Source organism: Agelaius tricolor, unplaced genomic scaffold, assembly GCF_023055355.1.
Source record: "Agelaius tricolor isolate 1412-34295 unplaced genomic scaffold, bAgeTri1.0.p SCAF_7, whole genome shotgun sequence".
Taxonomy (NCBI): Eukaryota; Metazoa; Chordata; class Aves; order Passeriformes; family Icteridae; genus Agelaius; species Agelaius tricolor.
In genome coordinates, this window is record NW_027269267.1 from 2,000,244 (window position 1) to 2,017,426 (window position 17,183).

The 17,183-nt window shown below is 45.8% G+C and overlaps 1 protein-coding gene across 2 annotated transcripts in view; it reads left to right on the plus strand.

Annotated features, from left to right (window-relative positions):
* Positions 1-17,183, plus strand: part of RUNX1 (RUNX family transcription factor 1) — a 181,024-nt gene that overhangs the window by 127,416 nt on the left and 36,425 nt on the right. The window contains exon 6 of one of the 2 annotated variants that reach the window (XM_071430132.1): positions 11,479-11,670. The exons of the other annotated variant lie outside the window; for it this stretch is intronic. Coding sequence (XP_071286233.1) covers positions 11,479-11,670 — 192 coding nt within the window. The remainder of the gene's footprint in view (positions 1-11,478; positions 11,671-17,183) is intronic. 2 annotated transcript variants of the gene reach the window in all.

A 17,183-nucleotide genomic window follows, 5' to 3' on the forward strand; every position in this document is an offset into this window, starting at 1 on the left:
ACAGTTATGGGACAGTGTTGATTTAATTATTAAGGATTCTGTTTGCCTGATTCCTCCCTCCAGCCAGCACCACGGGCTGTTCCTCATTACCTGCCCCACGTATCTTCCCAATCTCACCACAAACAGTTTGGGTTGACCACACCACTTCCCTCTTGAAAGTTAATCCAGTTTGACTCACCCTGAGCAGCTCGGGCCGAGCCAAGGAAAACAAGGCAAAGAATAACCTGCTTGTATCCACTTTGGAAACTTCTCAGAGGCCCTGCTTTCAGAGTGCTCCACAGTAGCTCACTATATCTCCCTGCAGCTGCAGAGAAAATCAGGGAAGCAAAAAAAAAAAAAAAAAAAAAAAGGGGTTCCAGAAAAGCCCAGGCAGAACCACGTGAAATTTATGAGTTCACAGTGGAGTGTTAGTCCAGAGGAGGAACCAATAAAATAAAATAGCCAAAGTCATTTCTGTGGAAAGCCTATTGTGTGGCAACAGGAGGCACTGGATTTGCTAAAAGCAAAGGTCTGAAGTTCAGGGGAGGTGTGCAGCCCCAGTTGTGCTCTTTTCTTGGGCAGGAGCAAAGCTCCATGTGGTGAAAGTGTGAGCAGTCAGCACCTCCAGGGAGTAAATTGAATTTGGTGTTGCCAAATTGCCCTGGTTTATATAAACACCGAGGCACAGGACCTGACCTTTTAGGTGCAGGTGCCTTGCTGAGCCCTGGCTGAGGGTGAGTGATGGGGACCTTTCACTGCCTCGAGACATTGGTGATGAAATGTTCCTGTCTGAGCAATTCCTCTGCTGTTTGTACAACCACTGCCCTGTTTGGAGTCACTGCACAGGTGACAAATGTCCTCACCCCCGGCTCTTCCTGCTCAGTGTCTGGGTTTGAAAAGCCAGGTGTCTGCTGAGGAAGGCAGGAGCCTCCCTTGAAATTGAAAATGTAAACCCCCCCTCCCTCTGAATTATTATAATTTTGAAATTATCAGGCAAAGATATGGGAATAGGAATAACAGTTCTTTATTAGGAAAATTAAAATACAAATGCAATAGTACAAAAAAAAAAACCAAAAAACATACCACTGCCAGAGTGAGAGCAGGCCCTGTTCCCCTGTGTGTCAGGGGGTGGCACAGCCCCATCCCATGGGGGCTCAGCCCTCCTGCAGTGCCAGCTGTGGCTCTGCTGGAGCAGGGATCCTGCACAAGGGGGGAGTTTTCCTCTGCAGCTCCAGGGCTGCTGCAGATGGGCCTGGGCTCCCTCTGGCCATGCAGGGCAGCAGAAGCTGCTCCTCTGGCAATGCACTGGGCAAAGGCTGCTGGGCTGTGCCAGCACCTCAGATTGGATCCAGGTAGGAATGCTTGGCTCCTCCCCTGGGCAATGCAGCATCTCCCCATGGGATGGTGGGATTGGCTCAGCCCTGCAGGGACACTCAGTGGCCATGGACAGCAGAGATCTCCTGCAGGGAGGATTGGCTGTGGGAGAGAGAAAGGAAAAACTGCCCCATGGACAGCAGAGAACTGCCCCAGCTCTGACAGATGGGAACAGAACACACAGCCCCATTTCCAACCTAAGACACTCAGGTTGAGGGAGGGGCTTCAGAAATGAGATTGAGGTGCCTGAGTGAGGTCCCTGGGTCCAGCAGAAACCTTCTCCCAAGTGCTGCTCTTGTACCTCGAGTCCTGGGGCAGTTCTGTGTGTCTCAACAGAAGATCAAAAGCTCTTGGAGAACGTCCTAAGGAGGTTCTGAAGGTGGGGAAGGGTCTGGAGGGGCAGAGGGCACTGGGATTTTCCAGCTGGAGCAGAGGACACTGAGGGCAGAGCTTCATGGGGCCAGTTCCTGCTGGAGCTGTGCCAGGAGGGATTTAGGTTGGATTTTAGGGCAAGGTTGTTGCCCAGAGGGTGCTGGCACTGCCCAGGCTGCCCAGGGAATGGGCACAGCCCCGAGGCTGCCACAGCTCCAGGAGATGCCCAGGGTGGGATTGTTTGGGGGTCTGGGCAGAATTGGAGTTGGATCATCCTGTGGATCCCTCCTAACTCAGGATATTCCAGGATTCCAGGTGTTGTCAGCAGCTTTCCCTTGGAGACAGGAGGGTTTTTTGTGCCTGTGTTTTATTTTTTTCTTGGTTGCTCCCTGAGCTGGTGCTTGGCTGCCTGGGGCTCATCCTGCACCTTCTCTCTCAGACAAATCTCCAGCTCTGCTGCCTCAGCCGTGGCTGGAGGGGATTCCTGGGGCACTTTGGGAAGATGCAAACCAGAAAGAAACAAAAGAGGATTTTGGCAAAGCAGTGCTTGGCTTGGGACTCATTCAAACATTGTCAAGGGCTTGGGGTTTTTGGAATTGAGATGGGGGAAAGGGAAAAGAAAGCAAAGGTTGTAATTTTACAAACTGATTCAAATTTCATGATCAACTTCTTCCCTCCAAACCCCAAACGCTCCATGACTTTTACTTCACTGCCATGACCTAATTCCTGGGGTTAATTCCGGGCAATAATTGCACTTCCACAAGAGGGAGGGCACAGATTCAGCAGAAGCTGAGGTGGATCTTCTCAAAATAATTGTGGTTTTAGTGGAAATTCACTTGTCCTTTGCTGTTTGTACCTCTGAGGCCTCACCAGCAGTGCTGGGGGAGAGAAGGAAAAATTCCTGCCACATTCAGAAACGTGTCAAGATTGCTTTTTGTGGATTTGGGAGCTTGGGATAGACCTGAGGATTTTGTGTGTTCATCAGGAGGAGGGAAAGAATGGGAGGCACCCTGGAGGGTTGTGGAGAGAGGGAAAGCACAGCCTCCACTCGTCCTTTTTCCCAGGAATGTTCCTCCCAAAGCTCTCCTGACACAACTGGGCTGAGTTTCAGTGATGGAAAGGGCTCCTAGCCGGGAATTAGAGCAGAAAATTGGAAATTGGAAGCCCAAGGAGGGTGTGGAGTCTCCATCTCTGGAGATATTCCAGAGCCACCTGGATGTGTTCGTGTGTCAGCTGCTCCAGGTGACCCTGCCTGGACTGAGGGAGCTCCAGAAGTCCTGAAAATTCTGGGATTCTGTGATCTGAAGTTCATTTTCTAGAATATATCAGGCAAGAGGCTTTTGATCTGGGCCCTCCCAACTGCTCTGGTTTGTCCTGGGATGGAATTCCTTCTTTTTACAAATTTTCCTCTACCTGTGTTGAAAAAAATCTAAAATAATTTAAAAATTATTTTAAAAAGAAGAGCTAAGCAAAAATATCTTGTCAAAATATTGTGTAATTACTGTTAAAACACAGAGGGAAAATTTTCCAGGACTTACAAAGGAGGTACAAGGAGCTCTCTGGGGTTTCCCCAGGGAAAATAGGGAGAGCAGAAATCTGTAAATAATCCTGGCTCACCTTCTTGGTGTCACTGCCCACAGAAAAATGGGATCACTTGGTGGAAAATTTCAATGCTCAGCACAGCATTGGACCATAAACATCATTTTACCTGCAGTTATTCCAAGGGAGGAGCAATTCCAGCCAGGGTGAGCTTTGCTGGGGAACCGAGGAGAGAATTTACCTGGAAGAGTTTCCCAGTGTCCCAGAGCTCCTCTGGATCAGCCTGGCCAAGGAGTCAGGGCCTCATTCCCAACCCAGTACTGGGTATATATAATATAATATAATATAATATAATATAATATAATATAATATAATATAATATAATATAATATAATATATATCTTATAAAATATATATAATTAATAAATGAATATATAATAAAATATTATTATATATTATATATTATATATTATATATTATATATTATATATTATATATTATTATATATTATATATTATATATTATATACAGTGCATAATATATAATACATAATATATAATATATTATATATCATATATCATATATCATAATATATAATGTATACTATATAACATATAATATATAATGTAAAATATATAATATATAATATAGAGAATATACAATATGTAACATATAATAGAGAATAGAGAATAGAGAATATAGAATAACATACAATATATATATTCTCATATATAATATTAGAATCTCCTGACTGCCACCATGTTCCATATCTGGAAATGAGGCTCTTGTGCTATCCAGCACTTCAAAACAAAAACAGGAAAAAAAAAAAGATGTGATTGCTGAATGTTATGGTTTTGAAAATTATTTTTTTTCTTGTAGAGAAGTCTCCATAATATTAATAGGAAGTAAACTGAATAAAAACTATTCTAGAGGCAGTAAACTGTTTAAAAATTTTAGTTTTTGTTTCTTTACATTGTCCATGAAAAAGTTATAGGGGGAGCAGAAGTGTTCTAAATATTTTATTCTAATTCTTATTATTCTTTCTCTTAGTTATTGTTAATAAATTTTTCTTTATACCCCTTTAAAGTTTTAAACCCACTTTACCTTTCTCCTAATCCTATCTCACAACAAAAAATAAACACATTAGTAATTAACCAACACCAAAGCCACCTCAGTCTTTAATACATTAATTATAAATTAATCTCCAAATCAGTCAAATCTCAAATGAACAAACCAAAACCACGACGCTGATAAATCTCCTCAAAACTCTGCAGGCCTGATTTGTGCTCAGCACAGCAATCAGATTTGGGTCTAATTCTGGTTTTATATTATTTTTAATCCATGGAGGAGAGGTTGGTGAGCTCTGACACCGAGCTGATCCTTCTGAGAGGAGCTCAGGGAAAAAGGGAGGGCCAAGAATTTCATCTGTGGCACAGAGGAAAACAATGTTTAGGCATTGTTAGCAAAATAATCATGCTTTTCTTTTTGCATTATAGTTGAAAGCATTTCTGTTTTAAAGGTTTTCTCAGCTTGGTAATAATATAGAAGTGTTATATTTTAATTAATAGCATTATAGTTGAAAGCATTTCTGGTTTAAAGGTTTTCTCAGCTTGGTAATAATATAGAAGTGTTATATTTTAATTAGTAGCAACACAAAATTGTGTTGGAAATTGTCCCTCTCCATGTTCCTGTGGATCCTTCAGGCCCTGCAAGGCCACACTGAGGTCTCTCCAAAGCTTCTCCTCTCCAGGCTGAACAATCCCATTTCTTCTTGGCCTTTTGCACATTTAATTACAATTATCAATTATTTTACATATCCACTGATCAATCTGGGCTCTCTCAGCTGCTTGCAAATTAAATTCAGGTGATTGACACCTTCCACAATCCCAGGTTGCTCCAAGCCCCGTCCTTGAACACTTCTGTGGGTGAAGAATTCATTTTTTAACAAGAATTTATATGGCAAAAAATAATAATATTTAGAATTTGTCCCTGAGAAATTATATTATATTATATTATATTATATTATATTATATTATATTATATTATATTATATTATATATATTATATTATATTATATTATATTATATTATATCATATCATATCATATCATATCATATCATATCATATCATATCATATCATATCATATTACTTATAATTTTTTTTTCCATTAAACACAGTGTGTTCACTTCCTGGAATGATATGAGTACATTTCCTCTCATCATTATGCAAAATAATCACATTAATTTTAGCTCCAAGACACAGGACAGCGTTCAGCACTTTATTAATGGACACAATGGAATTTTGGTGATTTTTTTTACCCCACTAAAGCTGGACCCAACCCTGAATAAAACCAGCCCTGCAAAGAGGGGATGTTTGAATCAAGGTCCAAAGTGCCTCTAAGGCAAACAGGTTTATTTAAACTCACTCCTTCCTTTGGTAAAGCCTGGCCAGACTCTGCATTTTCCTGGGAATAATCCCATTTTTGGGTGTGAAATTTCCTTTTCCACAGAGGAAAAGTGGAGAGAAGGGGAAGAATTCAGGCACAAAGGCTCAGCTTAGTTGAACTCCCCTGGTTTGGTTTAAAACCACACTGACCTCCAACCTTCCATGGTGGGATGGGGAACTGGGGGAAAAAATCCCCCATGGGTTGGGATAAGAATGGTTTAATAATTGAAATTAGAAAATAAAGAAAGAAAAAGGATCAATAATAAATAATAATAGGATAAAGGATAAATAATAGTAAAAGGAGAGAAATGTAAAAAAAAACCTCCCAAAAAGAATGGGAGTGGATGACAACAAGTGGCAGAAGAGTGGAGTAATTAAAAGGAAAAAACTTGATTAAAAGACAAAAAAAACCCTCATAAAATCATAGAATGGATTTGTTTGGAAAGGAACTTAAAGATCTCCTGATTCCACCTGGACAGGGATATCCATTAACCCATTCCAAAAGTGTTTTCTTGGAAAATGGTCCTGGTTTTCCATAGAAATTCCAGCTGGAAGGAGGGGAGCAGCAATTCCTTTCCTCAGCCTCTGCTTTATCCAATTCTGCCTCTCTGAGCCTGAAAGGCATCTAAGGATGTCTGCAAAAATAAAATTTAAAAAAAAATTAAAGGAAAATTCAATATTTCAGAGGAAGGTAAAGGTTTCTTGGCCTATTCTGCCTCTCTGAATCTGAAAGGCATCAAAGGATGACTGCAAAAATAAAATAAATAAAAAAATTAAAGGGGAATTCAAAATTTCAAAGGAAGGTAAAGGTTCCTTGGCCTCTGCTTTACCAAATTTTGCCTCTCTGAGCCTGAAAGGCATCTAAGGATGCCTGCAAAAATCCCCCAAACAAAATTAAAGGAAAATTCCAGATTTCAAAATTTTAAAAAAATTCCATTTTACTTCCTCTGCTTTACCCAGTTCTGCCTCTCTCAGCCTGAAAGCATCTAAGAATTCCTGCAAAAAAAATTAAAGGAAAATTCAAAATTTCCAAGGAAAATAAAGGTTCCTTGGCCTATTCTGCCTCTCTGAACCTGAAAGAGCCTAAGGATGCCTGCAATTTTTTTTTTCCTATAATTTATTTTAAATTAAAAAAAAAAAAAAAGGAAAATTTAAAATTTCAAGGGAAATTTTAAAGGAAATTTTGTTTCTTTTCCTGCACTTGTGCATCCCAGCCCGAGCCTCCACTGGCCTGGCATTCCCAGGGAAGCAGGGGCTGCCAGGGCACTTTGCTGCTGTCATTTCCCCATCCCCAATGCCAATATCTGGCCCCAGGCCAGGCCTGAGTGTTCCAGGGCTCTCCCAGGCTGTAAAAATGCATTTCCCTGCCATTCCCAGGGGAAGCACTTTCATCTTGCCCTGCCATCCCTGTGCAATATCCCAAAAAATATTCCAAAAAAATATTCCATGGCAAAAAGCCCTCCTGACCTCACTCAGGTAGCATTTGGAAGGGATAATCTAAAAACAAACAAACAAAAAAAAAAAAAGTGAAAAAGACCCTAAATCCTGTGGTTTAGCCAAGTTGGCTGCATGTCCTGTTTATTGCAGCATCCCAAACACTGACCCTGCAAGCTGAGGGGGAAAATGTTCATTTTCTTTTCTCTGTTAATTGATCCTTTTCTCTGTTAATTGATTCCCCTGCAAGCTGAGGGGGGAAAATGTTCATTTTTCTTTTCTCTTAAAGAGAAAGAGTTTTGGTTTTGGTTTGTTCATTGGAGATTTGACTGATTCTGAGATTTCTCAGATAATGTATTAAAGAGTGTTGTGGCTTTGGTGCTGGTTAATTCCTAATGCATTTATTTTTTGTTGTGAGGTAGGATTAGGAGAAAGGTAAGGCAGATTTAAAACTTCAAATGGGTATAAAGAGAAATTTATTAACAGGAACTAAAAGAAAGAGTAATAAGAATTTCTCTCTTTCTTGATTCTTGTGAGAAATCCCTGGGGACACGAGGAGGGGAAGAAGGCAGTGGTTCCTCCTTGTGTGAGCTCTGTGCCAAGGTTTTCCTTCAACAGCTGGAAGTTGGAGTGATTTTCATCAAGATTTGTGGCCAAAGTGCTTCAGCAGAGCCAAAGCAGCTTCCAGACACCTTCCTGCTGCTCTTTTTCATCCTGGCAAAGGGAGGGGAGCAGGTTCCAAACCCCTTCCTGCTGCTCTTTTTCATCCTGGCAAAGGGAGCTCTGGGCTTGTGGTCACCTCACGGGGCTGGCAGCAGAGTGGCTGTCCCAGGGTCACCTCCTGGCCCTGGGCAGGGCACCTCATTGCTCTGGCATTCCATTTTCCACCTGCAGAAAGGGTTAATGACAGTGCTGCCTGTCCCGTGGGTGAGCTGAGGATATTTTGTCTGCCCCAGCAAGGTGTTTAGAGGGGAACTTCAAAGCACAGCTAATAAACACCAAAATGCAGGTCACCCTCACAAAGGGCTGCCTGTGCTTTGAGAGTGGCTTGGGAGAAATATTTATATTTGTTCCTTTTTTTCTGACACACTTCTTCACTTCTCTCCTGCAGAGCTCTGGTGCCAAACAGGTTCTGTGCAGTTAGAGGAGGAGGAATAATAAATAGATTTTTTTTCTGGCTGGGGACAAGGAGGGTAAAGAGGCGCTTTTGGAGCTGCTCACCATTGAGGTGACAATTGCCTGGCCTTGATTCTGAGTGTTTCCCACTCCAAATGAAAATGGAGCCATAAAAGCAGCAGAGTTCTTCTGAGGAAGACCCTGTTGGTGCTGCTCTTTCTCCCAAATGGAATTTCCACAAATTCAAGGGATGAGACAGATCTTGGCTGTGTCCCTGCACTCCTGGGAATCCCAGGCTGTGGAAAAGGGCCCACACAGGCCCTTTGTGGAACACCCCAAAAATCAGATTGATGCTCTGGGGCAGCACAGGAAGGGGTGGGGAGGTCCAAGTTTTGCACAGTGGATGCAGGGTATGAAGATACCATGGAAATCAGGAGGAATTTTGGACATTAAAGAGTTATTATTAGAGGTTGTTAAACCTTCAGATGGGCTGGCCAGGGAGGTTTGGAATGCCCATCCCTGGAGATGCCCAGCAGAGGTGGCACTCAGTGCTCTGGGCTGGGCACAGCTGGGACTCCCTGGGATCCTGCATTTCCACCCTCAGGGATTTTGGGATTCTGTCAGACAGGCAGAGATCCTCCCCCAGCCTGGAGCAGCCTGGCACTGCAGTCAGGAGGGGTGGCAGGGGAAGGGGAGGTCACAGGGGGTCAGGCTTGGCCTTCCTGCTCTCCTTTAAAAGGAGGAGAAATCTGAGGAGGATCTGAAATCAGGAACAAGCGCCAGCGTGGGGCTGCACTTGGAAGGATGTGGCTCTTGGATCTGCCAGCCCTGGGTTGATCCTGCTGGAGCTTAAAATAATCCCTGTGGATGAGGTATTTTACACATCTTGTGTGACTCCATGTGTTGGCATTCACATCCAGGGTCAGGAGCCCAAGGCTTGAGGAACTCCCAGCTTCTCTCTGCTGACAAATGCAGCATTTGCTCTCGACCAACCAGAATGGCAGATAAAAGTCCTTTTCATCTGTCTTTGCTTCTCCCCTCCTTTTTTATTTCTATTTTTTTTTAAGCCCTAATGGGTCTCTTTAATGATGAAACCACTGCTATATAATATGTCTTTTTATATTTTAATTCCTCCCCCTCCCCTTGGGATAATTTACAGCACAGTGTGGAATCTGAGACAGTTCAAGCTGTGCCAAAGGGCCTGGCAAGGGGAAGAAATGCCGAGCCACTGAGATTTGGAACCATAAGACGAGTTATAAAATTTAATTTTAGAAATGCAGCTACTGGGAACTGCTTTTAAATGCACATTTTCCTTTTAGTGCATAAAATGGGCCTGTGTCTTGATTGAGCTGTCAGGGTGGCTTGAAAGAGTTCTCTGTGGAGGAAGGGGCCTACAGGGCTTTGCAGAGAATTTTTTGTTGCTTATTCAGTGATATTCAATGTTGAGAGAGGGATTTTTAGGAATCTTTATGGATTAAAAGTTAAGGGGGGGAGTGTGGAATAAGGAATAGTGGATAAAAAAATAAAATAATGTCTACTTTTTGTATAATCAGAATGGTTTGGGGTGGAAAAGACCTTAAATATTATCTCATTCCATTCCCTGCCATGGCAGGGACACCTCCCACTGTCCCAGGCTGCTCCAGCCCCAGTGTCCAACCTGGCCTTGGGCACTGCCAGGGATCCAGGGATGGAATTCCATCCCAGCCCCTGCCCACCCTGGCAGGGAACAATTCCTCATTGCCAAGATCCCATCCAGCCCTGCCTTCCTTTGCCTTAAGGCCATCCCCCCTTTTCTTGTCACAAGTTCCCCTGTTTCTTCAAGGGAACAAGTAGAAAAATGAAGATGTTTGACCTTTGGGCTGGAGATTTGGGCTGCATTTCTGGCAGGACAGCAGGGTCCAATGGAAAGAAGGATAAAAGATAAGGCACAAGGATCCATGAGGCAGCTGATGTCCTGAGACAAACCCAATGTGCAGAAATCGTGGAATCATAGAATAGAACCACAGAATATCCTGAGCTGAAGGCACCCACAGGGAACACCCAGTGCCACCCCTGGCCCTGCCCAGACCCCCAGCAATCCCACCCTGGGCATCCCTGGCAGCGCTGGCCAAAGGCTCCTGGAGCTCTGGCAGCCTCGGGGCTGGGACCTTTGAAAAGGCTGGCACAGCTGGGATTGTTCACCTGCACAGGAGAAGCTTTGGGCTGAGCTCAGGGTGGCCTTGCAGGGCCTGCAGGAGCCCCAGGAAAGCTGGAGAGAGACAATTTCCAGGGGATGCAGGGACAGCACCCAGGGAATGGCTGCCAGTGCCAGAGGGCAGGGCTGGGTGGGATCTTGGCAATGAGGAATTGTTCCCTGGCAGGGTGGGCAGGGGCTGGCATGGAATTCCACCCCTGGATCCCTGGCAGTGCCCAAGGCCAGGCTGGACACTGGGGACATTGGAGCAGCCTGGGACAGTGGACAATTGAATTGTGTCACCTCAGTCCTTCCAGCTGATTCTAGATGTGTCCCAACGCTGTTCTGGCTCTCTGGGACCTTCCCGGTCCCCTCCCAGCCCTGGAGCTTCATGGGGACTGTGCTCCAAGGGCTGCTTTGGGAAGTGCTGAACTCAGTAATTCCCACATGGCCATGCCCAAGTCCCCTGTGCCCTGCTGATGCTCAAAATTCAGCATTTCCTCCCTTTGAGCTGAGTGTCTGATGGGACCTCACCTTCCTGGAGCTCCCAGTGGCACCAAGAGAAACCTCATTATCCCAATTCCAGTTCTGCTGGTGTTCATTTCCTGTTCCTGTCCATAAAACCATTGCAAAAGGACCCAAAACCAGGATTTGATTTGGTTTGTTATTTTTCAGCCCTGTAGCACTTGTGTGGTTGTGGTGCCTGGTGACAATCTGGGATGGAATTTTTGAGGAGTTATCCCAGTGCAGGTTTAGCACAGGGGCCATTTCCCCCATTTAGAAACCACAGGAAGGGTAGAAAGGCCCTGAAATTTTTGGTGGCTCTGGTTCTTCAGCCCTGGGCACCTCTCAGGCTGTCCCACAATAAGACTGCAGAGCTTTAGGGGTGATTTCACTTTCATTTCAGACAGTCCCAGATTAGGACATTCACCAGCAGATCGGGGGTTGCAAAAACCAGGAAAAAAAATTTAAAATAAACCAAAACCAACCGTCCTCATGTACCAAGTGAGCTTTTCTGATCTTTTTCCCCCCCCTCCCACACTAGGACATCGTCAGAAAATAGATGAGCAGACAAAGCCCGGCAGCTTGTCCTTTTCTGAGCGCCTGAGCGAGCTGGAGCAGTTGCGTCGCACGGCCATGAGGGTCAGCCCACACCACCCAGCCCCCACACCCAACCCTCGAGCCTCCTTGAACCACAGCACAGCTTTTAACCCTCAGCCTCAGAGTCAGATTCAGGGTAAGTACCCAAAATCCTCCCCCCGCTCGCCCACCTCCATCCCCGCAGCCTGTGGGGGCTCACGGCCCGGCTGTGGTTCCATCTCTTTGGGGCTCTCCTTGGAGATCTTTGACACATGAGAATCTTTACGGAGTAAAAATGGGAGCTTTTTCATGGATGTTTGGATTTTGGAAGCCTGGATGGTTGAATTTGGGAATTTGGGAATGTTTTAAGTGGTCCATTCTAATCCTCCCCCCGCTCGCCCACCTGCATCCCCACAGCCTGTGGGGGCTCACGGCCCGGCTGTGGTTCCATCTCTTTGGGGCTCTCCTTGGAGATCTTTGACACATGAGAGTCTTTAAGGAGTAAAAAGAGGAACTTTTTCATGGAGGTTTGGATTTTGGAAGCCTGGATGGTTGAATTTGGGAAGGTTTTAAAATGTCCATTCTAATCCTCCCTCTGCTCACCCACCCTGCAGCCTACACGGGCTCATGGCTCCACTGTGCTTCCATCTCTTAGTGGCTCTCCCTGGAGACCTTTGGATCTTTGCACATGAGAGTCTTTAAGGAGTGGAAAGAGGAGCTTTTTCATGGGTGTTCGGATTTTGGGAAGCCTGACAGGTTTTAGGGAGTCCATTCTAGTGCTCTACCCTGTGGCCTATGGGGGCTCACAGCCCTGCTTTGCTTCCACTTCTTCTCGGCTCTCCTTGGAGATCTTTGACATGTGAGAGCCTTTGAGGAGTGAAAAAAGGGGATTCCAAAGGATGCTTGGATTTTGGGAAGCCTGCATGGTTGAATTTGGGAATTTGGGAATGTTTTAAGTGGTCCATTCTAATCCTCCCCCCGCTCGCCCACCTCCATCCCTGCAGCCTGTGGGGGCTCACGGTCTGGCTGTGGTTCCATCTCTTTGGGGCTCTCCTTGGAGATCTTTGACACGTGAGAGTCTTTAAGGAGTAAAAAGAGGAGCTTTTTCATGGAGGTTTGGATTTTGGGAAGCCTGGATGGTTGAATTTGGGAAGGTTTTAAGATGTCCATTCTAATCCTCCCTCTGCTCACCCACCCTGCAGCCTACACGGGCTCATGGCTCCACTGTGCTTCCATCTCTTAGTGGCTCTCCTTGGAGACCTTTGGATCTTTGGCACATGAGAGTCTTTAAGGAGTGGAAAAAGGAGCTTTTTCATGGGTGTTTGGATTTTGGGAAGCCTGGCAAGTTTTAAGGAGTCCATTCTAGTCCTCCACCCCGTGGCCTATTACAGGGGGATTGGAACCCTGCTCTGCTTCCACTTCTTCTCGGCTCTCCTTGGAGATTTTTGACATGTGAGAGCCTTTGAGGAGTGAAAAGAGGAGCTTCCCAATGGATGTTTGGATTTTGGGAAGCCTGCATGGTTGAATTTGGGAATTTGGGGATGTTTTAAGTGGTCCATTCTAATCCTCCCTCAGCTCGCCCACCTCCACCCCGTGGCCTGCACGGTCTCATGGCCCCACTGTTGTTCCATCTCTTTGGGGCTCTCCTTGAAGATCTTTGGATCTTTGACACATGTGAGAGAGTCACATGAGAGTCTTTAAGGAGTGAAAAAAGGAGCTTCCCAATGGATGTTTGAATTTTGGGAAGCCTGGCAGGTTTTAAGGAGTCCATTCTAGTCCTCCACCCGTGGCCTATGGGAGCTCACAGGCTTGTTCTGCTTCCACTTCTTCTCGGCTCTCCTTGGAGATCTTTGACATGTGAGAGCCTTTGAGGAGTGAAAAGAGGAGCTTCTCAATGGATGTTTGGATTTTGGAAGCCTGGATGGTTGAATTTGGGAATTTGGGAATGTTTTAAGTGGTCCATTCTAATCCTCCCCCCGCTCGCCCACCTCCATCCCTGCAGCCTGTGGGGGCTCACGGCCTGGCTGTGGTTCCATCTCTTTGGGGCTCTCCTTGGAGATCTTTGACACATGAGAGTCTTTAAGGAGTGAAAATGGGAGCTTTTTCATGGAGGTTTGGATTTTGGGAAGCCTGGGTGGCTGAATTTGGGAATTTGGGGATGTTTTAAGAGTCCATTCTAATCCTCCCCCCGCTCGCCTCCATCCCCGCAGCCTGTGGGGGCTCACGGCCCGGCTGTGGTTCCATCTCTTTGGGGCTCTCCTTGGAGATCTTTGGATCTTTGACACACGTGAGAGAGTCACATGAGAGTCTTTAAGGAGTGAAAAAAGGAGCTTCCCAATGGATGTTTGAATTTTGGGAAGCCTGGCAGGTTTTAAGGAGTCCATTCTAGTCCTCCACCCATGGCCTATGGGGGCTTACAGGCTTGTTCTGCTTCCACTTCTTCTCGGCTCTCCTTGGAGATCTTTGACACATGAGAGCCTTTGAGGAGTGAAAAAGGAGCTTCCCAATGGATGTTTGGATTTTGGAAGCCTGGATGGTTGAATTTGGGAATTTGGGGATGTTTTAAGTGGTCCATTCTAATCCTCCCTCAGCTTGCCCACCTCCACCCCATGGCCTACACGGGCTCATGGCCCCACTGTGGTTCCATCTCTTTGGGGCTCTCCTTGGAGATTTTTGACATATGAGAGTACTTAAGGAGTGAAAAGAGGAGCTTCTTCATGGATGTTTGAATTTTGGGATGCCTGAATGGTTGCATATGGGAATGTTTTAAGATGTCCATTCTAATTCACCCTCCACTCCCCCACCCCATGGCCTACACGAGCTCCTGACCCCACTGTGCTTCCATCTCTCTGGGGCTCTCCTTGGAGATCTTTGGATCTTTGACACGTGAAAGTCTTTAAGGACTGAAAAGAGGAGCTTCCCAATGGATGTTTGGATCTTGGGAAGCCTGGCAGTTTTAAGGGGCCCGTTCTGTGTCTTCCCAGTGTCAGCCCAGCCCATGGGTTTTGTTTGCCTCCACCTGCAGAACCAATGGTTGTCTTGCAAAGCCAGGCCTTATTCCAGGTGTATTTCCCAGTGGACATTTGTCCATGAGGGTGCTGGAGAGAGAGGAAAATGCTGTCAAAACCTTGCTTTGACCTTTGCCAGGAAGGCAGCAGCAAAGAGAGCTTTGCAAAGTGCTCCGTGCCCCCAAAATTACCTCTGAGTGCTGAGGCTTTCCTAGGACAGGCTGCTTTGGAGGTCTTTCTGTGGCTGGTGGTTTTCCAGGGGGTTTTGTTGGAATGAAAACCTGCAAAAGGGTCACTCAGGAGTCTGATTTCCTCCCAGGCTCGGATGAAACCGAGTCATGCAGCTTGGAATCTTATCTGGCATCCCCTGGAGCTGAGTCTGTCCCTGCTAGAATTCCTGCTGAAATTTGGGCAGAGGGTCGGGTCACTGAGCACTATCAAAATGCAGATTCATGGGGAGATGGACCCAAAAAAGTGGGACAGTGTTGGTTTTAGCAGGTGCTGCTCCTAACAGAGTTTTCTTCTGTTTTCCAACCAGAAGGAAATGGGCTCAGTTAAGGCTCTCTGCTGGGATTTTGGAGAGGAATAGTTACAGGAAATTGGGATAAGTTCTTATTTTGGGATTTATTTCTGAGAGCAGGGTGCTCCTTCCTACAGGTAGGAAAGATTATCACTCACCTCAGGCAACTCTTGGAACTTTCCTTTATTCCCAGGGTTTGGAAAGCCTGTGGCTTAGTAGGATTATTGCAGATCTGATGGGTTTGGGGTATTTTTGACAATCATAGAATTAGGGAATGGTTTGGGTTGGAAAGGACCTTAAGGATCATTTTGTTTCAACCCAAACCATGGGCAGGGGCACCTTCCACTGTCCCAGGCTGCTCCAAGCCCAGTCCAAGCTGGCCTTGGATGCTTCCAGGTATGAGGAAGCCACAAAATTCTATGGGCAAACTGTGCCTTCCTCACAGGGAAGATTTTCTCCCCAAAACCCCAATCTAACCATACTAAACCCTAATGATTTGACTACTAAAAATCAACCAATGATCACGTGCCTCTACAAAGCAAAAAGAAACTGGAAGCACCACCCAGCTCCTTCCCCTGGCTGGAGCAATTCCAGGTCAGCTCAGGTGAAGGATCCAACCCCTCACATCCCCCTCACTTCTCTCCCTGATTTGCAGAGCAAACCACGCTGGGTTTCTCCAGCTCGTGGCTCTGTTCCTATTAAAAACCCCAAATTTTATTGTGGCTGCTCAGCAGAGCAGACGTGGGTGGAGGTGGCAGCCTTGCACATTCTTCAGCTTCTTGGGAGCACTTTCTGCCTGGCAGAGTATCAGGTTTAACACCCAGGATCCCTTTTCCCTGCTTCCCTGTGGAATTCCCAGTGGGTTTTTCATGCAGGGCCTGGATCCAGCTGCTCCCTCTGGGAATAGCTGTAGGAGGTGGTTGGGCTTTGCTGTTTCAAACAGGATTTCATGGGTTTCACCTGTGGATGTAGCTCAGCCATGGATGTTTCCTCATGGATATTCTCTTCTCCTGCTTCCATTTTCCCTCCCAAATGGGTGTTATCCATTGAGGATGGAATTGTTGAGGTTTGCAGTGAGTATCAGGAAGATAAACCCCAAATTGAAGCCTCTCTCATTTGTCTGTTGCTATCACATTTTAACGTTCAGGGCTCACCTTTTCAGGGTTATGTTATCACAGCAGGGAAAACAGGGATGGGGTGGGACAAAGCTCCAGGACCATCATTTTTCCCTTGGTGATCAAAGTGTGGTTGGATTAGGGTTTGTCTCCTGTGTGAGCTGGGATATCTCATTTCTGTTTATTATTATTTTTGGTTATTCAGTTTCAGACCAGAGGCCTCCAAAACAAGGGAGGGAAGGGGAGAGCTGGGATTGTTCACCTGCACAGGAGAAGCTTTGGGCTGAGCTCAGGGTGGCCTTGCAGGGCCTGCAGGAGCCCCAGGAAAGCTGCAGAGAGACAATTTCCAGGGGATGCAGGGACAGCACCCAGGGAATGGCTGCCAGTGCCAGAGGGCAGGGCTGGATGGGATCTTGGCAATGAGGAATTGTTCCCTGGCAGGGTGGGCAGGGCTGGCATGGAATTCCATCCCTGGATCCCTGGCAGTGCCCAAGGCCAGGCTGGACAATGGGGACAGTGGGAGGTGTCCCTGCCATGGCAGGGGTGGAGCAAAATTATCTTTAAGATCCCTTCCAACCCAAACCAGTCTGGGATTCTGGGATTCCATGAAAACCAAAACAATCCTGAACATCCCATTTCACACCTTCCTGCCCATTTTGCACCTTGGAGCATTTCTGGTGAAACTTTCTCACCAAAGAGAGCACAAAGTGCTTTTTTTAAGACCAAACCCCTATCCATTGCTGAATTCCAAGCAGTATCCCAAAATTTTGCTTTAACTCCCACCAGTAGGAACCACAAGCTGCTCCTCCACTCATCCAAACCCACTTATCTTTAAAAAAAACCCCAAAACTAAAATAGACATCTCAGAGCAGTTCTTGGATTGCAAGGGGCAGGTTGCCATGCCACTAAACCACTGTTTATTTGTTGAGGTTTTCAGCTAGAAAAGGATTGAGGGTAATTTTAACTTCCTATTTTAGCAAGCCTCTAATGGGAGAGTGAAACCTTTTGTTCAGATACAAATAAAACA